Below are 27,631 nucleotides of genomic sequence, written 5' to 3' on the forward strand. Positions count from 1 at the left end.
GTAAAGATTGAAATGGTCAGAGGGGATGAACGACACCAGGAGAGCAACACCCTTTGAATCATTTGTTCAAGGCACATACGAGACTGAAACAAGAACAGGACCTACAGCTCTGCACTAGGTCCTCTGCATATATATTATAGTTTTCAGGTTAATACTTGTATAGGAATCCTGACTGTTAGAACAAGTGGGGCTCGGACTCTTGGGACTCTTTTCCTCATGTTGGGTTGCATGTCTAACTTTGATATAATGATTTTGCTTCATCTTATTATATTTTATTTTGTCATGTTTGTCATCTCTTAGAAGCCTGTTCTTTTCTTTTCTTTTTTATTGAGAAAAAGAAAAAAAAGTTTCCGCCTCCTCCCAGCCTCGCATTTCCCTCCCCGTCCTCCCACCCTTCTCCCCCTCCCCCCACTCCTTTCCCCCTCCCTCTCAAGTCTGAAGAGCAGTCAGGGTTCCTTGCCCTGTGGAAAGTCCAAGGTCCTCCCCCCTCCATCCATGTCTAGGAAGGTGAACATCCAAACTGGCTAGGCTCCCACCAAGCCAGCACATTAAGTAGGATCAAAACCCAGTGCCATTGTCCTTGGCTTCTCATCAGCCCTCATTGTTCGCCATGTTCAGAGAGTCCGGTTTTATCCCATGCTTTTTCAGCCACAGTCCAGCTGGCCTTGGTGACCTCCCAATAGATCAGCCCCACTGTCTCAGTGGGTGGGTGCACCCCTCGTGGTCCTGACTTCCTTGCTCATGTTCTCCCTCCTTCCGGTCCTCATTGGGACCTTGGGCGCTCAGACCGGTGCTCCAGTGTGGGTCTCTGTCTCTATCTCCATCCATCACCAGATGAAGGTTCTATGGTGATATGCAAGATATTCGTCAGTATTGCTATAGGATAGGGTCATTTCAGGTTCCCTATCCTCAGCTGCCCAAGGAACTAACTGGGGACATCACCTGTTCTTTTCTAATGAGAGACAGAAAGGGAGTAGATCTGGAGGGGAGGAAAGGGGGAAGAGGAATTAAGAAAAGTAGAGGGAAGAGAAACTATAGTCAGAATATATAGTATGGGAAAGAATCTATTTACAGTAAAGGGGGAAAACGGAAAAGAAAAGATTTAGGGAAAAGAAAAAAAATGAAGGTTTAAAGGTAGTTTTTCTTTCTTTCCAACCTAAGCTTGCAATTTTTCCAGGTACCTCTGGTGGGCGCTGTGACTTCGAATTTGACCTTTGTGCCTGGGAGCAGGATCAGGATGAGGGTTTTGACTGGAATCTAAAATCCAGCAACGTCCCAACTACAAGCATGGAGCCAGCTGTAGACCATACCCTGGGAAATTCTTCTGGTCATTACATCCTTCTCAAAACCTATTTCCCACAGCAGTCCATGAAAACAGCCAGAATTTCAAGCCCAGTTATAAGCAAGAGAAGCAAAGACTGCAAGGTATGAGAGGAAAATTAAGGGATCTTATAAACAGCTATTGGAAAGGGTCATGTGCAGAGAATGGGGTGCCTGGGGCTAGAAACACTGTGCATTGGACTTACTCAGCATAGCATATTTAAGAGGAAAAAGAATAAATGGGAACAGTTATTAGAATTACTGGAGAAACTCTCTTGTGAATATACTATACAGAAGTCAGAATTTTGGAAATAACTGGAAAAATTCCAGGGTTAACAATTCATGATTATAGATAATACAAAATAAGTAAAAGACCAGTTTTGTTCCCCCTAGGACTTTAGTGATTATAGAAACTATGAGAATTTTATGACCACCACTAAGAAAAATAAATAAATAACATGCAATATATAAATAATATATTGAAGACTCTGATGTAGCTAAAGCTATCTATAAAAGAGACAAAGACATATTTTCAGAGAGGATAAAAGTAGATTTGGTTCTTAAAACAATGAAAAAAATTATAGGTAAGTAAAAACAGGACTTCATCCTTAGCTTATAAAAATTTGAATAAATGTCTAAGGCATCTCAGCTACAGGACTCAACATAACTAAATGTAATTTAAGGCACTAACTATAAAGTAAGCTCTTAGAAGTCATTCCCCTGTTACCTTGATCATAAGGACTGTTAAATAAATACTCCACTTATTTGTACTATGAGATATGCAACATTAAAATTATGTTATAGCACACATATGCTGGGTTGGTTTTTCCCCAATATTTGAACACTGAAAGGAAGTAAATTTTATTTAAAGAAGTTTTTTCTGCTCATTTCAGGTTAGATTAAAGTTTCACAATCTAAATTGTTATGATATGATATTCAAAACGATGCTCTTTGTTGTGCTGTGTGCACAGTAGAGGTAGCTGTAACCCAAAGAGAACCGTGTGTGCATCACCCTTCAGAAAACAGCCATTGCCATTGGTCTTAATCCTTGGCAAACCTTCAGTTCATCAAAGGGGATTTTCTGTCTCATCCTAGGATGTCTTCACAATTGGACTCTCCCAGAGTAATCTCTGCTCTCAGCTGGGCAGTGAAGTTTTACAAAAAAGGAATTGGATAAGAGTTTTAGAGAGAAAACTTGGTCAGAAGTTCAGAATGGAAGTGAAAAATCAAACAACAAAACTACACTTTGGTTTGGTACCAAATAGAATTTAATAAAACATCCTTTTACATGCTTTTGCTGTTTTGCAAAGAAATGACACTTCCTCAAGATTGAAAGCTAGACGCACCAGATGTAATATATGTTAAGTCTATGTCTATAAATTTAGTTGTAGATGTCCTTAGAAAAGTCTCAAAATTGCAAGTTAGCTTTAGTCTAGACATCTAATTAACTAGTAAAGCATGAAATATATAAAATTATAGTTTGGTTTCCAAGTTTTTCTATTTAATATTTTCTAAAAATGCTTAAAATAATTGTTTTGTCATAGAAACTAAAAATCTCATCCATCTCTATATCCCTTTGGTCACCAAATTATAATTGCTCATATTAAAACCTCCTATCAGAATTATAAGGGATACCTAGAAGGGTCAAATTTTTAAGAGAAATGGCTTGTTTTGTTAATATTTATGATATAGATTGAATACAAATAGTCAAGAAAAGGTCATCCTGAGAATTGTTGGCTCTCAAGGATGACAAATATTTGTATGAGGTAAGTAGAACAACAAGAAATTTTTGGTAAAATTATGTGTGTTCTTTCACCTTATGGGATATCTTTAATCAAAGAAAATGAAATTATTTTTCTCTTTCATTATGAAAAGCAGGTAGCAGAGAGAATACTGAAATTGATGGGGAAATTGAATCTTTAGATAATGAAGATTTTATGTAAAAAAATATTTAGAAGACTTAGTATTTTACAGATGTTTATTCCTTCTTACCCTGGGGGTAGTTTTTGTTTTCATCAATAGTCTCCCAGGAAACAAAGGTGAGGGTGTTGTTTCCATGTAAACCTATTGGCATGATTTAAAAAATACCTTAAGATACAGGTAGAAAATAAATGTTTCATTGTCTTTATATTAACGAGAATGTAAAGCAGAACATTGGCTAGGAATGCTTGTAGCTGCCTGGGATTCACACAGAGGTAGGTCACAAAGCTGATCTACTAGTATCTGCTGATTCATGAGATCTGTCCAGTCCCTTTTATTCATCACTAAAATAAGTAATCTAGATAAGTTTCTGTGTCCCCGGAAATACCATCATAAAATTCGTCTTGGAAAAATTAATCAGTGGAGATAATTTAACAAAGAAAAACACTTGGAGATTTTATCAGCTAGGGAATTTGAATATTCACGTCCATGGCTCTCCCCTTAGTCCAAGCTTCTGTAATAATCCATTACACATATTAGTTAACCATATCTTTCACTATTGAAGTACATTCCTTCTATTTCTTCAGAGTATTCTCTGCACAATTGTTGATGTTTCAAAAGTGTATTCTTCTTGTATAAAGAGTTCCTTCTGTAATCATTTTCTCTCAGACACCTGGCAAAATAAAAGCCTTTAAAAGCTCTGAATCATTATTGTTTAGACCCCATTTTCTTCTATCTTTCAGAATTTTCCTTTCCTCTCTTCTACCACATTAGAATGACTGATAATCTAGTCAACTCTGTCTCTGACATGTTGGAATATGAATGCCTTGAAATAGCAGTTTTATTAGTTTTAGAAATTCCAGGGTCTGTTCTGCTGGTGCCTCTTTCTAGCATCCCAAGTAAAATCTGGTAAGAGCAACTCTGCAGGGTTTGCTCTGTGGAGTCCCTTGTCCTATAGCACTAAAATTGTGCTTCTATTATAAGAATGTAGTGGAATAGGCAAGATACTCCTTGGTAATTCAACATAAAACACCCATTTGGGCCATAATGAAGTCACTCTCATGTGTCACCAGTCCATTAGTGAAGACAGAGACGTCGTGATACAAAGTTTCTGTTCGTGCCTGAACATTGAAGGTTAATTGCCAACACGGGGATTTTAGAGGGGAATTTTGCTTTAGAAATAGAAAAATAAACCTTTTTCATCCTCTTCTGAATTTCTATTCAACTTTATTTTACTATTTTCCCTGCATGTATCTATTCTGCCTTTATTCAGTGCTAAAGTGCTTAGGAATCAATAGACTGTACCCATCTAATTTGCCTTCCATACCTGTTAGTAAAGAAGAGGATATTGAGAAATTTTTGAAGTTGAAATAATTAAACTCATCGTTTGTAATATTCTGTTCTTGCTACAGATAATTTTTAATTATCACATGTATGGTCCTGGCAGTAGGAACCTCATCTTGCTCCAGGTGACAGTCACAAACCACACAAAGACACTGCTCAATCTCATTGAAGAACAAGGCAATTTCTGGCAGAGAAAAGAATTGTTGTTGTCTAGTGATGAAGACTTTCGACTCAAATTTGAAGGCAGAGTTGGGGAAGGCTACCCTGGCAATATCGCCCTTGATGACATTGTGCTTACAAAGGGATGTCTACCATCTCTCGGCTCCACAGAGGAAGACTTGGCTCCTCCCCTTCCAACAGGTATGTTTTCAGTTGTACTTCCTTTGTGTTTTTATAGGTTGTAGGGCAGAAGATATGGAAATGAGTGAAAATAAAATAAATTCCTAGTTTTGCACTGCTTCATAATAAAAAAATGTTTTTAAACTAAAATGTATTTTACAAGCCTTTACTTACAAAATGTCTCCCAAATTTTCTCCAAGCTCTGTTGTATTTAGCAGTTTCTGGGTTCTCTGTGGAGACAGCCCTGTCTTAGATAAGTTGAATACAGAAAGACTCTAATGAAAGGCATCTGATTTCAAATCAGATCACTCTTAAGTAAATAGTCATATATTTTAACAAAATATAAAGAAAATCAAGAGCAGAGAGAGATTTTCTGCTATAATGAGACATTCTTCTTGTCATATGCTTTTCCAGGCACAATGAGGTTGCCTTCTATGAAAACTATCAGTAAGATGAAAGTCATGAATATCAATAGTGCTGTTAACACATCTAAGGGGCTGACTATCATAGCTTAACCACAGGGTACACTGCAGTGAGACAGATGCTCACCGATAAGAACTACTGCTCTCGGTAACAGGAGAGTACCACACCGTGCAGTGATACCCTAAGTTCAAACTGCGAAATGTTTAAAATGGTTTCCATGAAACGTTAGTTACATCCTTTCATCATAAGAAGGGAAAAAAAGATTATTAAAACAAAACAAATCACAAGCAGTATGTGATTACTTATTCTTTGTAGACCAATGGATGTATTTATTTGAATCGCTGAATGTATATATTGAAATACTTTATGATTTAGAATGTCCACGTGTCGCTTTATCCTGGAATATTTAGTGATTTCTTAAAAATACCATTGACATTCATTGAGTTAGCAACTTTCAATATATTATGGCAATGTTAGAGAATACTGTTAATCCCATGAATCTACACACTGGCTATATAAAAATAGCATATTATGATAAAATTATAAAATATATCTTGCCAATTGTATTGTAATATTGTATTGTTAATATGTAACTATATGTTTAGTGTAGAAAATGGACATGTTCTCTGCTAGTATCTACACCTCTCATGTACTTAAGAAAAATGAATGTCATCCATACAGAATGAGTTCAATAATTTGTCTGGATTTTTTACTGATCAAAAAAGCGAACTCCATCACTTTTGCTTTTTCTTTTCTGTTAATCACAGAGGTGGTGTTTAAATATGATTGAGAGAAAGTTTTTATCTGGTTTTCAGTAGACAGTATTACATGCACTTCATCTGCAATAGTCCTAACACTGTGTAGAATGGCGTAGAGGATGCAAGCATACCAAGACTATATAGGGGTAAGTCTGCTTAGATGGGTTATTTGAAAGCCGCTGAGCATCTTCAGTTAATCTGCCTCCTGAGAAAGCACAGCCTTCCTTCCTGACGAAAGTATACAAATGCTATCTGTGCTATAGTCTGTTCTATAAGAAAGTAAGTTCTTGAATTTATTGAAAAATAACCTTAAATATTCAAAGTATAGGAGATTACACATTTTTGTTGACCCATCTCAGTTTTCAACTAACAACTACTAAGAGGAATACAAGAAAAATAAATTAAAATGTATTGGGGTATATTGAGACCTTAAACTTATAAAATATTTCTACTAAAAAGTATTTAAAATATTTGAAGAAGTAAACAATTGTTATAAAATATCACTAATTATATATTAATTGTGAAGCTAAGAGCATATGTGAATAATGTTAAACTCTTTGTTTATCCTTACAATATTTAATGTGTGTTAAGGTTTGTGATTAGTGAGGAAGAGGAAGGATTGATCTGCTGCTGAAGTACTTGTCTCCAAGTGTGAGGGACTGAGATTTATCCCTAGAAGACGTGGAGCTGTATGTGTGTGTGGCTTCCCAAGGAGAAGTGGTAGTGTGCATTTCTGAGGAGACAGAAAATGACAGATCCATAGAGTTAGCCTGCTGATCATTGAAGACTAGGAGCAGTAAGAGACCCTGTCTCAAGAAACACCAAACCAAATGGACAAAAAATACAATGTAGGTGACTCCTGTGGAACAATGCCTGATATTGACTTCTGGTTTTCATATGTACAAATTTGCATATACACACATGTGCATATATATATATTTGTACCAACACACATTCCCACACTCACAATGCACACACACACACACACATATATTAGTTTTGATCAATAAAAAATAATCTATACTATGAGGCTATATAAATAACGCAGCAGTTAAGAGCATTTGCTAGTCTTGCATAGGATACTTAGGATACAGGTTCAGTTCTAATATATATATGTGTGTTTTAATGGCTATCCAATTGTAATGCTTACATGTAAGTGATGAAGATAAAATTAATGGGCATGCTATCTATTTGCTTTCTTGTAATTTTTAAATGGGTGCTTAACTACATTCAGAAACTAGACCAATGCATTCATAAGCACACCCATTAAGAGTGAAATCTTGGAGATTTAATGTAAAAATTGATATGAAATATTGACTTCATTGTGAGTTTAGGGGATCCTGGTATTTTAAGAAGAGTTGGCATCTTAACCAAATGAAAATCTGAATGGATTCATTATATTGTAATGAAAGTTGCGTTAAGAGAGTTAAGAGGTATCATTCTTGGCACTGGAGACATTACTTGACAGCATGGATGCTTAGTCGGAGTATCATCTCCCACATTATGTGGTGACATCTTCTTATGTATTTTAGGAAGCTTCTAAAGTAGCAGGTTTCCACATAGTTCTTCAAAATACCTCTAGTGTTGCTTCTCCACCCCATATTGCCTCTTTTATCCTTCTATCATCTTCCTCCCTATTTAATCCTCCTATTCTCATGTCCCCATTATGTCTTCATAACACTATATTCTATTCCCCCTTTTTTGGAAGATCCCATCTTCTCCACTAATCTCTTGCTAGGTACCATGAATGTAGCACACATAGAAAATTTAAAAGAAAACATTTACATATAAGAGAAAACATACAGTATTTGTTTTTTGAGGTCTTGGCTATCTCAGTCAGTATGATCTTTTTCTAGCTCTATCCATTTACTTGCAAACTGAATAATTTTTTGCAATAATTACTTGCAATTCGAATAATTTCATTTTGACGAGTTAAATAATATCCCATTGTGTAAATACACCACATCATCATTATCCATTCAGCATTTGATGAATATCCGGACTCTTTCTGATTTCTGCCTATTATGATTAGAGCAGCAATGAAAATGAATGAACAAGTATCTCTGTAAGAAGGTGTAGAGTCCTTTGAGTATATGTTGAAGAGAGGTATGGCAGCATCTTCAGCCATATGAGTTCTCAGCTTCCCAAGGATTCTCCACATTGAGTTGCATAATGAATGTACAAGTTTGTATGCCCACCAGCAATGAATGAGTGTTTCCCTTCCCCGTCATCTTTGCCAGTATGTGTTATCATTTGTTTTCTTGATCTTCCATTCTTACTGGAGGAAGATGAACTCTCAAAGTAGTTTAAAATTACAATGCCCTGATTACTAGAAAAAGTTAAAGAAAAAATAAAGGAGGAAACCAAGCAAGCTGAGCAGTTATGGGAAACAAGCCAGTAATCAGTGTCCTCTCTAGCAGTCACAGGAACAAGCCAGTAAACAGTGCCCTCTGTGGTTCTGCTTCAGTCCCTACCTTCACCCAGCTAGCTCCCATGAGTACCTTTCTTGTCTTCTCTTGATGGCGAAATATAATTTGTAAGCCAAAGGAACCATCCACCTGAAAAAATAAAATAAAACAAAGCAAAAGAAAAAAGATAGCATGATTCCTTATGAAGATGCAATTAGACCAAATCTAGAAGCAATGATCAAAAGAGACCAAGGATTTTATTACTAAAGTGATGCTATTATTGATCCCTTGAAAATTTAAAGTCTTATTTGAGAGATTTATTTAATAGCAGTTTTAGTAATTGCTAAATGAAAAAGTATAAAAATAGTTGTTAAATAAAATTTAATGATAAAAGAAAGCCACTATTCATTCTTCTTTGAAATGCCCTGGTGCAAATTGAGCCACTATTATATTTTCATATTTTTGATAGATATTTTATGAAGTCTAATATAATAAAAGAAGGGGATATTTTGAATACCTGTTTATGGTTTTGGGTTTAATCACTTTTGCTTTTTCCAAATAAGTTTCATAATAAATTTATTTTAGGATATACACATTACAATAAAAGTGTAAAGCAGATTTAGGTAAATTGCAAATTTGAAATGACTAGAGCTGTTTTTTGTTTTTGTCTTTTTCTGTAAATATTGAAAACCCTTATTTTTTGTTGATATTAGCTCATAGTAAAAGTGCTTCTGTTCTTAGCATAAACATGGTTATTAAATGTTTTATCTATTATTCATTTCTTTGAAATATTTGCCTATAGTCAAAAATGCTGTTTCTCCCTGATAAGGATGCAGGCATAGAATCATTCAAAATTCTGATTGCACGTGGCATGATAATGTGTTGTACACTGCACATGATGCTCAGTGTAAAATGAATGTGTCCGGAGGTAGAGACATACCCTTGGATCTCAGCACAGCTTGTTAGCTCTGTGTAGTGCCAAACTTACTTCTCTGATTCTGATTTTTCTCTTCTATAAAATGTAGATCTGAAAGAATCTGAGTTAGCTGTTGAAAACTAAGGAAATGCTCTATAATGTCTTCAGCAATGCTTGGGTGTCAGTGTTTTGTGCTACTTTTCTCTTTTCCGTCCTTTTGTTCCTACTTTGGAGACAATATAAAATGAACTATATGAGAGAATTTTCTTAAAAGCAGTGTCTACCTGCTTTTCTCTCTACACTAATAAAAGCAGATATCAGATCTTTGAACATCTTGTTCTTTGCAAAGAAACAGCTCTTGTAAAATCTTTAAAATATGTGTTTATTGACTGTCGTGATTTAATTTATGATCTGTAACTTAAAATGGTGGAAAAATCATAGTAAAGATTCAGAGGCAGATTGACATGATAACCACTGAAGGATAAAAGAGACAAAAGAGAAACCAGAGACTGCAGGATTTAAATTTAGGGACGTTTTAAAAGATTCTTGAGAGTCACAGATGTTAATGCCATACTTATCTGTGCATGGTATGGAAAAGGAAGATGAAAGATTTTTTCCATTTAAAAATATTTATTTATTTTATATCCTGACTGAAATTCCATTCCCTCTTCTCCTCTTAATCTATCCCCCAACCTTCTCTCTGCCCCCACTTCCCCTGCACCACCTTTTTGTATTCAGAAAATGACAGGCAGTTCATGGATATCTACAAAACATAGCCTATCCAGTTGTAGTAAAACTATGTGCTTTGGCTTGTGTTAAGGTGTAGATTGCCTTGGCGGGCCACTTAGTCTAGGGTTAGTAGCCCGCCTGGCATTTCAGTTATTCCAGGGTCACGGAGAGGCACTACCTGGAAGATATGGGCTAGGAGACAGGAAGAAGGCCATGCTAAGTTTGTCAAAGCCTCCGTTTATTACAGATGGGGTATAGCTTTATATAGAGTAAAGAGTTGGGGGATGGGCACAGGGTTCTGGGCTCTTGCCGCGTGGTTCACGTTGGTCACATGGTCCTCGTTGGTCACGTAGGCAGGAGGTTATCTTCGGTCAAGTCACAGTAGGCCTGGAAGTTGACACACCTAGTTCCCTAGATAGTTTAGAATGCGGGGTGGGTTCCGCTAACAGATAGCTCTCATTAACAGCCAATTTGGGTGTGGGGTAGGCTTTGTCAATAGAACCATTCTTAACACAATTAGGGGTGTGGGGTTCTCTGCAGACTCCCCAGGGTGATGGTTCCTGTAATGATTTTAGGAGGAAATTGGCTCCTGACATTAAGGCTAGGCAAGGCAACCTAGTATCAGGAATAGGGACCCAAAGGCAGTAAAAGAGTCAAAGACAACCCCTGCTCCCACTGTTGGAAGTCCCCCACGAAGACCAAGCTACACTACTGTCACAGATGCAGAGGACCTAGGTCAATCCCCTGAAGATTTCCTGGTTGTTGGTTGATCTCTGTGAGTTCCTATGAGCCCAGGTTAGTTGGTTCTGTGGCATTTTTGTGAAGCCCTTGACCACTCTGGCTCCTACAATTCTTCCTCTCTCTCTTCAGCAGGATTCCCTGAGTTTAGCCTAATGTTTGGCCATGGGCCTCTGCATCTGTTTCCTCCAGGTCCTGAATTAAGCCTATCTTCTGACTACTGGCCTAGGCACCAATCTACAAATATAGCAGAATCACTTTAGGCATCATTACATTGACTTTTCTCCAGTTGTGTTTGGTTCTATCCTAGGTCTTTGGGGCTCCCAGGCTCTGGGTCCTGGTGTTCCAGGAAGGGTCAGGGTGAGCTCACTCTCGTGTTATGGGTCTCAGGTTGGGCCAGTCATTGGTTGGCCACTCCCACCATCTCTGTGTCACCCTTATCCCATACATTTTGTAGGCAGGATATAGGTTGAATGTTATGTGGCTGGGTTGGTGTCTCAATCCATCCACTAGTAGTTTTGCTTGGTCACACGTGTGTCCAGTTCAGGCTATACATCCCATTTTGCTAGAAGTCTTAGCTGGGGTCATTCTTGTAGATTCCTGGGGGTTTCACCTCTACCATGTTTCTGCCTGACCCTAACTAAAATGAACCATTTTCCAGTTGGCTTTTTCAGGACTCTTCCTTCACTTCACCCCTCCCTGATCCCTCATGTTCTCATTCCCAGCTCCCCACAGTTCACCCATGGAATATCTTCTAGTTCCCCTTCCTAATGATATCCAAGTGTCCCACTTGAACCCTCCTTGTTGGCTAGCTTCTCTGGGTATGTGGATTGTATCATGGTTATCCTTTACAACGAATATATGCTTAGAATTGTGAACATACTATTTTAAATTCCATGTTCTTTAGGTCTTTGAAGTGTTTGAAGACCATCTATCTATGTAAAATAAATCTCTGCATGACCTTGAAAACATATCTAACATGACTACAAGTTTGATTGTTATAGATGACTAACTACCAATCTCTCTTTCTTTATTATCCTAAAAAACTATCAATGACTTAAACTTAAGATCACATTTTTAAGCAAACTGTATAGATACAATACCTTAAATAAGAGTAGAAACATATATATATATATATATATATATATATATATATATATATATATATAACAAAAATTACCTTAAATGTGTATCAATATATAAAAATCTATACCAATGTCAAATAATTGAAACTAGTAGTTGTTTAAAAGTAAATTCAAAATTCAGTCCTTTATCAATCATGTCTATACCATGGTCCCCCCTTTTTCCTTCAGAAAAAGATCCCTGAATCAATTCTTCTTTGTTCAGCTTTTTTCCTGACAGTTATCAATAGAAATTATAACCAATCTGCCTAAAAGATGGCAAACATCCATAAGCCACTGAATGACCAAAACCAATCCACCTCATTTCTTGGGAATGCAGGTGTTGTATTCTCTAAATTGTTTTCTTCTGAATGGGGGTGTCAGTATCTTTAGGGGACCCTGAGAAAATTTGGATAATGGTCAAGCCCCAGAAGAGTTAGTTACATTATTTTTGTTTAGTCTCTGTGTAATGGGAAGCTGTAGAGCTTATCTGAAGTCTTGGCTGGATAGGCTGTGAAGCTAGATCATCTCAGCTAGCTGCTTTGAAGATGTTTTGAGAGGCTGGATGACCTGGGCCACTTGGTTTCAATGGTGTCTGATACTTTTTTTTTTCTGAAAGTACATATGCCTTTAAAGGTAACATAAATATCTTCATTAATATAAGTATAGAATATGTGATATGCACACATCATTTAAAGATGATTTTTTTTGTTTGAGCAGGTCAAAGTCATCTATTAACTTTCATAAGCCTGTTTGCACTGTATAACCAGACTGTGTATCTAGATACCCTCTGTATTTCCCATATTTATGTGGCTTAATTTTTCTTATATTACTTTACTCTCTCATTAAAGACTTTACCATTATTTTAAAACAGTTTATTTTTCTATTACTGTCTATATACATTTTCTCCTTTCTTAAGCATCTAGGCACTTTTTAAAACACACCATAACCTGTTTAGAGGTTTTCTCGGCCTGGACCTGAATTTTTGTGAGTCTTCAGCCTTCTCTGACTATGTAATTCAAGCCTTAATCTACTAAGTAATATCTAGGCCTTCTGCTACATAGCACCTCATCATGGCCTGGCTGCTGACTCAACCCACTTTAGTTTGGTGACAGTGGAGCCTCATGCCTACATGCCTGGCCTGGAGCCGATCTATCTGCCGCAACTCTTATAGGCACTTCTGTCATAATCCACTGCTCATAATCCCCATTTATATGCTAGGTAGCATGTCTTCTTAAAAGACTTGCAAGCACAGAGCCTACTTGGAATTTTTTTTTCTGGCTTTCTCAGGTCCTAGATGGCTTTCTGTGTCCAACATTGGGCATCATATATAACAAGTTTTTTTTCTGTTCCACCAGCCAGCTTCCAAATCGTGACATGGAGCCTTATAGTTAGTTATGAGATTCAGCCTTAGATTAGGTTTTTCCCATTGACTATTATAACTAAAACTAATCTGCTTCTATTAATTTACGTTTTATCATATGGCTTTTTACTTTTCTTTAATTTCATATGTCTGACTCCCTCCATGCCTTATTAGCATCTCCTGTGTGCTTCAATTATCTCCTCTTCCTTCTTTCTCTGCCTGGAAGTCCTACCTATACCCCTTTAGAAACCATTGGCCATTCAACACTTTATTAAGCCAATCACAGTAATTTATCTTCACATAGTATACAAATATCCCACAATAGTGATGCTTGAATCTGTAGTGCATGTTTTCTTACTCAGATTTTCCATTTCCTGAATTCCCTCAGTTTGTGTTTTCTTTATTGCTTCTATTTCAATATTCATTCAAGCAACTGATTGTGGTATTCTTTAAGGGATTTGTTGATTTCTTAGATAATTTTGTTTGCTTTCTTTTCTTTCATTTCTTTAAGAGAGTTTTTCATTTCCTCCTTAAAGATCTTTATCATTATCATGAAGTCGGTTTTAATATAATTTTCTGGTGCTTTGGCTGTGTTGGAATATTCAACACTTGCAGTAGTGGGAAGGGTTGCATGTTACCCTGGCTGTTGCTGTTTGTGTTCTTACACTTGTGTTTAGTCTTCTGTATTAGGAGTAATTATAGTCCTAGGTGACCATTTCTGGATTTATCTTTGTAGGATGAGTGTTTCCTTCCTTTGTCTCTGTTTCCTCTATGGCTTTCTTGATCCCATGGCTTGTAGTTGAGTCTCCACCCACATTGGGGGCTGGACTTCTGAAGGCCTAGACGGCTTGTGGTCTAGCGGGGTTGCTGACCACATTTGGGGCTGAAGTTCTGACTATGTATGTGTATGGCCTATGATCTGGCTAGGGGTCCTCTGAAGTTCAGATGCTGGCCTGGCTTCTGTTTGGGTAGGAGGCTTATTTTCAGTGAGTTGGCCTGACTTTTGTGGTTCAGAATGCTGGCCTTGTCTCAGGTTTTCTTTGAGCAGGCCTGTCCTCTGATAGAGTGAAGGCCTCTGCCAGAGGTATGGGTATATACTGATGAGGAGAGGAGAGACATTTGGAATTATGCTGGGCCAGCACAGGTGGGGGAAGGGATTGTCTTACCTGGGGTTCAGGATGCTGGCCTAGCCTCTGCAGAGTTGGAAGCTTCCTCCAGAGGTGTGGCTGAAAGATGTTTACTTTATACATACAGATGTATTGTGAAATGATTTTCGAGTTAATGTTTGCCTGGTAGAACACAACTTAGTTTTAATACTCAAGCTTCATAAAGTGACTTATTTTACTTCTCCCTATGTTTTGGTTATATTATTTAAACTATAAAATATATTTACATCACCAAAAATCCACTAGGAAACTTTTTATTGCAATATTTACTACGCAATAACATAGAGAGCCTTTTAACGTCCATTGCGTTTGTACTTAGTAGGCAGAGGTATTCTGAAATTTCATGGAAGGGAAAGGAGGATGTTCCTCATGGATGCTATCACAGCAATTTCACACAGTTTAGCAGATACAACCCAGAATTTAGTGTGAAAATATAGGTCAGCTTGGAAATTGAAGACTGGGCTATTCTACTGGTTAGATTTTCACAGAAAATGCAAGAGCACATACTTACCAAGGCAAAACAATTGGTAACTAGTCTGTTTCTTTTCACCTTGGATAGTGAAAAAGCAATTGAACTGAATGGGATTCAGTATGTTACTGTTCACTTAGCATAAATCACTGTTTGTCCCGGGAAACTGCTTGAGCAGCTATTTCAAAAGACTATAATTTTGTCATCTTTATCGCCTTCCCAAAGAAAGCTCATTTTAATGTGTGCATGTTCTAGCTACTTTTTAAATGTTTTCAATAACTCCAATTGTATATATAAATGCATTGCTGCTTTCTAAATGCCTTAGAAATTTAAGCATTATGCACAGTCCAGTAAAGTACAGGCTCAGAAACTCAGTGTTTTGTAATACAGAATATATTTTAATATCCTAGATATAATATTATATAATCTTGCCAGTGCGTAAAGTTTAAATTCAATTTATGTTAATACTATAACCCATGTCAGATAAATTAAAATTTTAAATTTAACAATCTACTTGATAAATGTTCACATTAAAATTTTGTTGATTGGTATGAATCCCAGTAGTACAATTGCTGCAGTAAGCTGTTTTGTATTGTGAAAAACCCAGGGAACATATTTTCTGAAGTTTTATTTTTTGTAGAGTAAAAACAGTTATATTGTAATTTACTATTATATAAGTGGTTTCTGTTATCTCCTCTGAAACTTATCAATAGAAGCAGACACATATACACACATATGTTTATTCGTGCAGATGGTTGCTAACTGGCAGGTTTTGGCATCGAGACTCAGCTAAGTCAACAGTCCTTTACAGTCGATCATCTTCATGGTCCAAGGTAGCAGTGTGAACCCTCCAGATATCAATAAGTGTGAATGGGTTTTTGAAAGTGGCTCAGAGCTGAGCGTAAGCTATAATCTATGGCATAGCTATTTAATCTGTGGATCATAAGCCTATATGAGATCATATAAATGAAAGTGGAAGTCGTGGAAAAAAATCAGCAACAGTAAAAGGTTCTAAATACACATGGCCAAAAATTAAATGATCTAACACATAGTTAATGTGGGATGTTTCCAGCAGTTCTCAGCTGCAATCATGTAAGTCTCCCTGCATCTTTGATTCAGAACACATGACAAAGATGTGTTTCAATTGCCACATTCTAACAGCATACAGCACCAACAAATTGCCAGAACCACTTGAATTCAGATCCCTAACTATTGTGTGTTATTACTGGCAGGGATTTCACTTATGTAAAATGGTTTTAGATATGAAGAAGCATAATAGTTTAATGACAAAAACCAAAATTTTTAAATATTTTCTGTCATCATTTCAGAGCTTAGTAAGTTAGTATATCAATGGGTTGTAGTATATTCTAGTGTGTTTAACTGTTGTTTGAGTTTCATTAAAAATTATTAAACAAATTCAGCAAAAATTTCTAACAATCTCTGACATGGACTTAAACATACTTTTTATATTATGTATTTTTGGAAAGTGGCTTTTTAAATATTGATGACTATAAAGTCAAAATATCAATCAAGTTTGAAAACTGTTGGCAATTCTCTAAATCCTGAAGGTATCAAAATTTCAGCCAAGATTCATTTTTTATGTAAAATTAAATAAGCATATACACCTAGTTAGCATCAAAATGTGCTTTGCCTTTAATAATTATATATATATATCAAAAATTGTTTTAAAATAAATTTCCTGTGCTTATCAGTAAACATTTTATTTTACATGTGTTTTATATACCTGAATACCTAGGCATATGAAAGATTGTTTTACAAGTAAGACATGATCATGATTGGAAAAATTCATGAAGCTCTTGTATAAGAACTGTTTCTGGAGGTTGTCAAAAAGACGATTGAAACTTGAAATTAGCCAGAATCAAGTCACAGAATCACAGTAAAACATTCTGGGAAATTGTATATGTTCTGAGCAGCTTCAAATTCAGCTGAAAATTGTAAATCAGATCAGAAGACACCAGCTAAGACTCCTAACAAATGAGGAGAGGGTGCCTGTAATCAGATTGGTGACTACCCTGATTGTCATCACAGAACCTTTACCCAGTAAGTGATAGAAACAGATACAGAAATCCACAGCCAAATGTTGGGTTGAGCTGAGGGAGTCCAATTGAAGAGAGGAAGGAGTGACTGTATGAGCAAGGGGTGACAAGACTGCAACAGGGAAACCCACAGAGACAGCTGACCTGAGCTCATGTCCACTAACCTACCCTAGACTGATTGATATCCAGGGAACCTGTAAGGGACCAACCTAGGCCCTCTATATATGGGTGAGTTGTATAGCTTGGTCTGTTTGTGGGGCCCCTAGCAGGAGGACAAGGACCTGTCTCTGGTGCATGAGCTGGCTTTTTGGAACCCATTCTCTATAGTGGGATGCCTCACTCATCCTTGCTAAGGGAGGGAGAGGTTTGGTCCTGCCTCAACTTGATAAGCTATGCTTTGTTGACTCTCATGGGAGGAGTTACCCTTTCTGAGGAGTGGATGGATAGATGGAAAGGAAGTTGGGGGAGGGAAGCAGGACGAGAGGAGAGAGGAGGAAGGGAAAACTGTGGTTGGTATGTAAAATAAATTGATTTTTTTTTTAAAAAAAAGAACCAGGAACCAGAAGGCACATACAGAGGGCAGCTAACAGTCTCTGTCATGGTATGAAAATAATCGACAGTGGAAGAGTCACAAGGAGAATTGCATGCACTGTGACACTATACACTTCCTATTGGAAGATATTAGGACTGTGCTTATAACATCATTGACGAGAAGAAATGTGGTAATGAATTATAATACGTTATTAGTCACTATTGATTAAATATCTACAATAAAATCCAAACCAGAAAACTCCAAGTCAGAAATTGTTTTACGTCACAATTTTCTCCATTTTTGTCAACCTTAACATGATCAAAAATTTTATACCAAAGTAACTTCATCTTATATTTAAAGAATTATTACACCGATTGACCATCTGTCTTTGAAACACAAGATTAACCCCAAAATATAATGTATTTAGCTTTTTGAGTTTGTAGACTTATTTATACTCTAATTTAAAATTATTAAGAACTCAATGACTAGATTTTACACTGTTTGAAGTTGCTTCTGTGTCTTGACCTAGACCAATGCTAATGAAAAACAATACGGGTATGGATTAATGAAGATGGAAAATAATCTTTAATTTTACAAAAGCCTAACTGAAGATAAGAAATTCTCTCATGTTATTTATGAGATACATTTTTATTAAGATTCTGATGTTATTCTGATTCTGTTGATTAAAGCTGCCATAGTACTAGACGACAAAAACTCATGAATCATGAACACATATGGTTTTCTGATATGGTTTAAAGAATGCAGGACCCTTTATTAACATATATAGTCTAGTGTTTTTACTGATATATTTCCATTGCAAATGTTATAATTTTTATCTTTTTTCTACATCTATTAAAACACTTGTTTTTCTTTTTGTTTGTTTATATATTTGTTTATGTTAATAGATTTTGAACAAAGTCTTTGCATTTTGATGAAAAATTTGTCAAGGATTTCCATATCTGACAAAATTAAATTTTGTTTGTAAATTTGTGAAGGATTTTGTGCCATGGTTTCTGAGAAATATTGGTCTATAGTTTTGTTTTCTTTATACCATCTTTTCCTCTTTATTTATTTATTTATTTATTGAAAAAAACTTCTGCCTCCTCCCAGACTCCCATTTCCCTCCCCCTCCCCCCATTCCTCTCCCCCTCTCCCCAGTCCTTTCTTCCTCCTCTCCAGTCCAAAGAGCTGTCAGGGTTCCCTGCCCTGTGGGAAGTCCAAGGTCCTCCCCTCCCCCCATCCAGGTCTAGGAAGGTGAGCACCCAGACTGGTTAGGCTCCCACAAAGCCAGTACATGCAGTAGGATCAAAACCCAGTGCCATTGTCCTTGGCTTCTCATCAGCCCTCATTGTCTGCCATGTTCAGAGTCCATCCGATTTTATCCCATGCTTTTTCAGTCACAGTCCAGCTGGCCTTGGTGACCTCCCAATAGATCAGCCCCACTGTCTCAGTGGGTGGGTGCACCTCTCGCGGTCTTGACTTCCTTGCTCATGTTCTCCTTCCTTCTGCTCCTCATTGGGACCTTGGGAGCTCAGTCCGGTGCTCCAATGTGGGTCTCTGTCTCTATCTTCATCCATCGCCAGATGAAGGTTCTATGGTGACATGCAAGATATTCATCAGTATGGCTATAGGATAGGACCATTTCAGGTTCCCTATCCTCAGCTGCCCAAGGAACTAACTGAAGACATCTCCCTGGACACCTGGCAGCCCTTTAAAGTTAAGTCTTTTGCCAACCTTCAGATGGCTCCTTTAAGTACGATATATACTTCCCTGCTCCCATATCCACCCTTTCTTTATACCAACCATCCCATTTCCCCAAGTTCCCCCCATCTTCCTGGTCTCATTTTTTCTCTCCCCATCTCCCCTAATTCCCATCCCAACCCACCCCCAAGATCCTAATTTTTGCCCGGCAATCTTGTCTTCTTCCAATATCCAGGAGGATAACTATATGTTTTTCTTTGGGTTTACCTTCTTATTTAGCTTCTCTAGGATCACAAATTATAGGCTCAATGTCCTTTATTTATGGCTAGAAACCACTTATGAGTGAGTACATCCCATGTTCATCTTTTTGGGTCTGGGTTACCTCACTCAGGATAGTGTTTTCTATTTTCATCTATTTGCATGCAAAATTCAAGATGTCATTGTTTTCTACCATTGAGTAGTACTCTAATATGTATATGTATTTACTTACACAACCTATTCAGTTTTCTTGATATTTCATATTGGGCAGGTATTTTTCCATCTGTCAGTATCCAAACATCCGGGGTCCCTTGAATTTTTCAAGGATGAGTGTTTTCCTGTGGAGATAAGAACGAACCCTGCCCCCAACCTATCTGTATTTCTTACCATCAGTATGCTTGCTATCCTTGTGAATGAATTGATATTTATCTTTTCCAAGTGACTTCTCTTCTTCAAACCGAACCTTTATTAATTTTGACGGTATCCACAATTTTTCCTCACCTGTGGAGACAAGAGCAAAACCCCTTCCCCAATGCAGCACATCTCCTGGCTTCCATTGTGAGGTCAGCACATCCTTGAAATAAACTGGTTGATTTAGTTCAGTAGACTTTTCCATTATCCAATGTCTTTATGCAGCTGTTGTTCCCTTCTCATTAGCGTTGAGAAAATTCAAGGTTGACAAAGCTTTATGTAACCTATTTCTGGGGGTGTTTTCCACCACTTTCTGTTTGTTCAACATATCCTTTATAGTTCGATTTGATCTTTGTATGACTGCTTGACCTGTAGGATTGTATGGTATACCTGTAACATGCTTGATATTGTAATAATCAAAAAACCATTTCATTTTACTAGAGTCATAAGCAGGACTATTATCTGTCTTTATTTGTGTAGGTATACCCATGATAGCCATGACTTCTTATAAATGAGTGATTACTGAATCAGCTTTTTCTGAGCTTAAAGCAGTGGCCAATTAAAACCTGAATAAGTGTCAATGATGTGGTGTACATATTTTAATTTGCCAAATTCTGCAAAGTGGAACACATCCATCTGCCAGATTTTATTCCTTTGAGTGCCCTTTGGATTAGCCCCTGCAGGCAGTGGTGTTTGATTCTAGAAAGAGCAAGTAGGGCATTTCTTTACAATCTCTTTAGCTTGTTGCCATGTAATAGAAAACTCTTTCTTCAAACCTTTGCTATTAACATGGTGTTTCTTATGAAATTCAGAGGCTTGTAGCACACTACCAATCAATAATAGATCAATTTCTGCATTACCTTGTGCTAGAGGACCTGGCAGACCCGTATGGGATTGGATGTGTATTATGTACACAGGGCAAAGCCTGTTCCTGATCAAATCTTGAACCTGGAGAAACAATGAGGTTAGTTCTGTATCATCAGGTATAAATTCAGCAGTTTCAATATGTAAAATAACTCTTTCTGCGTATTGTGAATCAGTAACTATATTAATAGGTTCTTTAAAATCCCTTAGCACCATAAGAATGGCATATAATTCTGCCTTCTGGACAGAATCATAAGGACTTTGTTCCACCTTACCCAAGTCTTCTGATTTGTAACCTGCCTTCTCTGATTTATCGGCATCAGTATAGAATGTACGGGCTCCAGTTATTGGAGCATCACAGATGATTCGAGGAAGAATCCAAGAAGTTCTCTTTATGAAGTTAAGCCTCTTGCTTTTTGAAAAGTTGTTAGTAATATCTCCCAAAAAATTAGCACAAGCTCTTTGCCATGGTTCATTATTTTCCCATAATTTCTTTAGTTCATCAGCAGTGAAAGGCACTATAATTTCTGCTGGGTCTATGCCTGCTAGTTGATGAAGTCTCAGCTTACCTTTTATAATTAACTAAGAGACTTTCTCCACATAAGTTTTCAGTTTCTTACTTGGTTTATGTGGTAAAAAAGATACATTCCAAGATAATATCATCTCTCTGCATTAATATTCCTGTAGGAGAAATTCTTGATGGTAGTATGACGAGAATACAATCGAGCTCTGGATTCACCCTGTCTACATGTGCCTGTTGTAATTTTTCCTCAATCATTGTCAGTTCCTTTTCTGCTTCAGCTGTTAATTCTATGGGACTGTTTAAATCTTTATTACCATCCAAGGTTTTGTTCAAAGGAATTATTAGATCAGATGTTATCCTAATAGCTGGTCGTAGACTGGAAATGTCTCCTAACAGTCTTTGAAAGTCATTAAGAGTCTGTAGGCGATCTCTCCTAATTTGTGCCTTTTGTGTCTTAATTTTTTGCAAAAAAATAAATAATTAACAGAATCTCCCTTCTGAATCTTTTCAGGAGCAATTTGCAATCCCCATTTAGGTAAAAGTGTCTTTATTTCTTCAAACAGTCTGTCTAATCTATCCATGTTTGAATGGGATAACAAAATGTCGTCCATGTAATGGTATACTATAGATTTGGGAAATTTCTTGCGTATTATTTTCAATGGTTGGTTCACAAAATATTGGCAGAGGGAGGGGTTATTTAATATACTCTGGGAGAGGATGGCCCAGTGGAACCTCCTCGAAGGTTGAGAATTGTTATAAGTAGGCACTGTGAAGGCAAATTTTTCTCTATCTTCTTTTTGTAAAGGTATAGTGAAAAAAATTCCTTTAAATCAGTAACTATGAGAGGCCATCCTTTTGGTAATAAAGAGAGCAAAGGAATTCCAGATTGCAGAGGACCCATAGGTTGAATAACCTTGTTGATGGCCCTGAGATCTGTCACCATTCTCCATTTACCTGATTTTTTCTTAACCACAAATACAGGAGAATTCCAAGGGCTGGTAGATTCTTCTATATATCCAGCATCTAATTGTTCTTGTACCAGCTGTTCTAAAGCCTGTAACTTTTCCTCAGCTAATAGCCATTGTTTTGCCCATATTGGTTTCTCAGTCAACCATTTTAGAGGCTAGGCTGTTGGTATCTCTGAAGGGACATCAATTGCTTGTTCTTGTACAGCCTAAATGGCTGGTTTTCTCCGTTTGTAATATCTTTTAATATTATTCTCAGAAACATAGGCTCTAGAAGTAGCAGGAATGTTAATTTGGGTATTCCATTGTTGTAATAGGTCACGACCCCATAAATTCATTGCAATATTGGCTACATATGGCTTTAATTTTCCTATTTGTCCCTCAGGCCCTATACATTCAACCCATCTCGTGCTCTGCTTTACTCGAGATAGGGTTCCAATTCCCAGGAGCTGAACATTTACATTCTGAAGAGGCCAATATGGATGCCAAGATTCTGGGGTAATGATACTTACATCAGCACCTGTGTCCAGCAGGCCAGTAATAAAAATGCCATTCACACACAATCTCAGTTCCGGTCTTTGATCATTTATAGAAGTTTGCCAAAACACACGTAACTTATCTTTCTGATCATTATTGTTTGTAACAGTAGGCATGGGGCTTCCTAATTGTCCTGACGAGGCACGTTCTGTGTAGAAACTGGAAATGACTGAAGCATGTTTCCCATGGGAGCCTGTGAGGCCCCCCTCTCACGTTTCCCGTCTGTTCAGGTTGTCTTGTCTATCTCTTGTAGACCTGCATTCATTCGTCCAATGTCTGCCTTTTCCACATCTTCTACATAAACCTGAAGGCTGAGTCCTCCTCTTTCTGTTATTTCTAGAAGATGCACTATTGTTATTTCTGAAAATCCATTGTCTACAATTCCTTTTCATATGACCCATTTTGCCACAATTAAAACATTTGGTATTCTGTTGTCTCCTTTTACCATTGGAATTTGCTTCTTCTACCCATGCTTCAATGCCATAATCAAATGTATCAACATTGAGTGTATGCAAGACCCATTCTTCCAAAGGCGCTGATCTGAGCTTTAAAGGCCCCAAAATATTTTTGCATTCCACATTTGCATTTTCACAAGCCAAAGACTCAGTCATTATACGTCTTTTTTCTGGGTCAGATATCCCTATTTGTACAGCCTTAGTTAGTCTTTGTAAAAAGTCACTAAAGGGTTTTCTTTGACCCTGTTTAACTCTGATAAATGATTCCATTCTCTGTCCTGGGTCTTGTACCCTGTCCCAAGCCCTTAAGGCTGCTGTAGTACACATGGAGAGTGTGTTTTCACCCAAATTAGTTTGTTCCTGAGGGTCAGATAAGAGCCCTCCACCTAGAATTTTATCTAGGAAAATGTCAATTCCCTTCTCTTTTTCCTGCTGTTCTAAAAGTCTAGCCTCTTGCCTGAATAAGCATTTCCATTTCAATTGCGGTCCACTCTCAAGTACCGCAGACCTCAGCTGGAGCCAGTCCGAGGGGGTTGCTCTGCTTGTTGTGGCCCAAGATTTTAGCATCTCTTTAACAAAAAAGGCATGCATCCCAAAAGTCATGACAGGCTATTTAATTTCTTTGAGATCATTCATACGGACAGGCTCCCATGTATCTTCCTTGATGACCCTAGCGTTTCTGGAATCAATAACCTTCTCTGTTGTTATTACTGGAAAGGCAGGTAGAGATGTAGGTAAAACTTTGTTGAAATTGTCCCGGAGAGATTTACCCACAGATGTAGTTAAAATTTGGCTTTATACCTTTTGCTCTTCTTCATCAGAATTTAGAAATTCCTCAATCTTTTCAATTCTATTCACCATTGCCTTCTGCAATGTCTGAATCTCCTGTCCAGAATTATGTTCCAAAGCCTTCATTGAGGATTCTAAAGTATGAAGTTTGTCCATTAGAGATAACATCTCATCTTTGGACATAATTTTTATGGCATAAACCGTGCCTTCTTGTATTGACAATCTTTCCGCCAATCTGTCATAACTTTAGACAAAATCCGATTGTCACATTCAGCAGTTCTGATTCTCTCAGTTAATGTTTCAGTTCCTACAGAAAAGGACTGAAGCTTATGATCCAAATCAGCTGTTCCCTCTTCCACAGTAATGAATTTCTCCTTAATATCAGCCACTAATGTTTCAGTTCCTACAGAAAGGGACTGAAGCTTACTATCCAAATCAGCTGTTCCCTCTTCCATAGTAATGAATTTCTCCTTAACATCAGCCTGTACCTTTTTTAAATTTTGCTCAGTTGATCGAGTCATGTTAAACAAAGATCTGTTCTCTTCCTGGAGAACTTCAAACTGATTCTTGAGAAGATTGTTGTCATTCTCAATTGTTTTTAAGCGTTCAATCTCTGCCTTAAGAATCCTGAATTCGTCTTGTAAAGACTTTATCATATTTCTATTATCAAACCATTTAGTGCCAATGAAAACTACGAATCTTAGAAGGATCCATAGATGTGGGGTGATAGACACCTCTTGTAATATCTCCCACATGGTACAATTTAAAAAACTGTTAAATTCTTGAATGGTAACGTGTTCAGACATTTTATTTATAAAAGAAATATTTTTTACCTGCAATGACTGGTTCCTGCCAGTGGTGGTCTCTGTGGTTTTGGAGCCTGTCCTGGAACTAGCTCTTATAGACCAGGCTGGCCTCAAACTCACAGAAATCCGCCTGCCTCTGCATCCCGAGTGCTGGGATTAAAGGCGTGTGCCACCACCACCTGGCTGGCCTTGAACTCACAGAGATCTGCCTGCCTTTGCCTCCCAAGTGCTGGGATTAAAGGCATGCGCCACCACCGCCTGGCCAAGTCACTTTGTATCAGACCAAATCTGCCGCTGTGGAGGCTTTTGTTGCAAAATCGCAGGTAATTGAGCTTCTGCTAATTCAGGCAGTGAGGTTCCACTGCAAACTTAGCCAAGGCAGGCAGGGAGGGGTTAATTGCTCCAGTGAGCAGGCGGGGCAGAATGGGGCTGTGTGGCCGAGTGTGTCTCGGACTCGGCACTGGGTCCTGAGTAGACTCACGAACTAAAAAACGGCACCCGGGAGCATGCTGTGTTACCTAGCAGGCTACACACTTGAGTCGGGGGCAAAATAGCTTGACATTGGATGCCAAAATGTAATGGCGTAAACAAATGCAGACAGATTGTAATATATATATATATATATATATATATATATATATATATATATATATATATATATATATATATATATATATATGTATGTATGTATATATATACAGCTTTAATGGAGAAATAGACTCACAGAACCACCGTTCCCATGGAGACCAGGAAAGCAGAAGCAAGCAAGCTAGCCAGATTTATAGGTAAACATTAGCCCAAGGTGAACACACCCCACTAAGGGGCAGGACTTATCCCTACATTGTTGGACTCCTTGGGTTGTGATTGTCCTTCTCTTACTTTCTGTAAGGCTGGATTTGTGGCTACGTATTGTTTAAATTTGTTTTTATCCTGGAAAATTTTGTTTTCTACATTAATAGTGAATGAAAGCTTGGCTAGGTATAGTAGTAAGGGCTTGCATCCATGGTCTCTTAATTTTTGCAATACACCTATCCAGGACTTTCTGGCTTTCATGGTTTCCATAAGAAGTCAGGCTTACCTTTATAAGTAACTTGACCTTTTTCCTTTGCAGCTCTTAATATTCTTTCTTTATTCTGTATGTTTTGATTATTATATAGAAAGGGGATGTTTTTTTGATCCAGTCTATTCGGTGTTCTGTATGCTTCTTGAACCTTCATGAGAATATCTTTCTTTAGGTTGGAAAAGTTTTCTTCTATAATTTTATTAAATATATTTTCTGGGCCATTGAGCTGTACGTCTCCTTCTTCTACCCCTATTATTCTTAGGTTTGGTCTTTTTATTGTGTCTCAGATTTCCTGAATGTTTTGTGATGAGAGTTTGTTGGATTTGCTGTTTTCTTTGATCAGTGCGTTTATTTTCTCTATGGTATCTTCAGAATCTGAGATTCTTTCTTCTCTCTTGTATTCTGTTGGTTACCCTTGTTTCTGTAGTCTCTATTCGTTTACCTAGATTTTCCATATCCAGCTGGTCCTCGGTTTGTGTTTTCTTCCTTGCTTCCATTTCAGTTTTCAAGTCCTGAACTGTTTCCATTATCTGTTTGATTGTTTTTCCTTGGTTTCCTAAAATATTCATGGATTTACTCAATTCTTCAAACTTTTTGTTATTCTTCTCATCCATTTCTTTAAGGGAGTTTTTCACCCCCTGTTTAAGGGCCTCTATCACTTTCATAAATGCAATTTTTTCTACTTCTTCTTGATTAAGGTGTTCATGCCCTCCTGTTGTAAATTCGCTGGGTTGTGGTGGTTTCATGTTGTTTTTCAGATTGTTGGGTGAATTCTTGCATTGGTGCCTTCCCATCTCTTCCTCCGAATGCTCCCCTATGGATCTTCTTTTACAGGATTGGATCTTCTGGTACCAAGATCAGATCTCCTTGTTGGCCAGGTAGCTCACAAACAAGGGGCCTACCTTGTTTGCTGCAGGCAGGCTATTGAGACAAAGGGACTCCCGCCTGCCCGGTTGCCCTCACGACTGGGTCCCAGCGCCCAAACAGGCAGAGCTCGATGATGTTTTGGGCCCGAAGAGGGGAGGGAGGCAGAAGGGAAGGGTTTTCTGGATGCAAGCTGGGTGGGGAAGGAAGGCAGAGGCAGTAGCCGGGGATTATAGCCCCTGCAGGAAGACCAGGAAGTATAGGGGGATGAGGAATGTCTGCGCTCCATTTCTGGGCTGCTGCCCCAGTTCAGGAACTCACTCACCCCACTGCTGGCTCTTCTGGCATGAAGATCAGGTCTCCTTGCTGGCCAGGTGGTTCGCAAACAAAGGGCCTACCTTGCTTGCTGCAGGCAGGCTATTGAGACAAAGGGACTCCTGCCTGCCCGGTTGCTCTCACAACTGGGTCCCAGCACCCAAACAGGCTGAGCTGGGTGATGTTATGGGCCCGAAGGGCATCTTTTCCTCTTTGAGTTAATATTAGTAATAGCTCCATAGGATATATGCCAAAATCCTCTTGTGCTTTATAAAAGAGTAAATTCCTATTCTTTTTTCTTAAATATCAGATAGAAATAAAAAGTTAAATTCTTAACTCAAAATTCTGTGGAAAAGTTATTGATTATGGATTTAATTTGTATAAAATTTATACATTATCAACCTTTCTATTTTCTCTTGGAAGTACAAGTAGAAATAATTTTTGAAACCATGTATTTATTCCACCAAAGTTTTCTAA

At 37.7% G+C, this 27,631-nt stretch overlaps 1 protein-coding gene across 2 annotated transcripts in view; it reads left to right on the forward strand.

Moving 5' to 3' along the window:
- The window catches only part of Malrd1 (MAM and LDL receptor class A domain containing 1), a 598,349-nt gene that overhangs the window by 269,637 nt on the left and 301,081 nt on the right, over positions 1 to 27,631 (forward strand). For both annotated transcript variants that reach the window (XM_075971104.1, XM_075971103.1), the window contains 2 exons: positions 1,178 to 1,425; positions 4,653 to 4,944. In XM_075971104.1, the coding sequence (XP_075827219.1) occupies positions 1,178 to 1,425; positions 4,653 to 4,944 (540 nt within the window). The remainder of the gene's footprint in view (positions 1 to 1,177; positions 1,426 to 4,652; positions 4,945 to 27,631) is intronic.

Source organism: Microtus pennsylvanicus, chromosome 4 (assembly GCF_037038515.1).
Source record: "Microtus pennsylvanicus isolate mMicPen1 chromosome 4, mMicPen1.hap1, whole genome shotgun sequence".
Lineage (NCBI taxonomy): Eukaryota > Metazoa > Chordata > Mammalia > Rodentia > Cricetidae > Microtus > Microtus pennsylvanicus.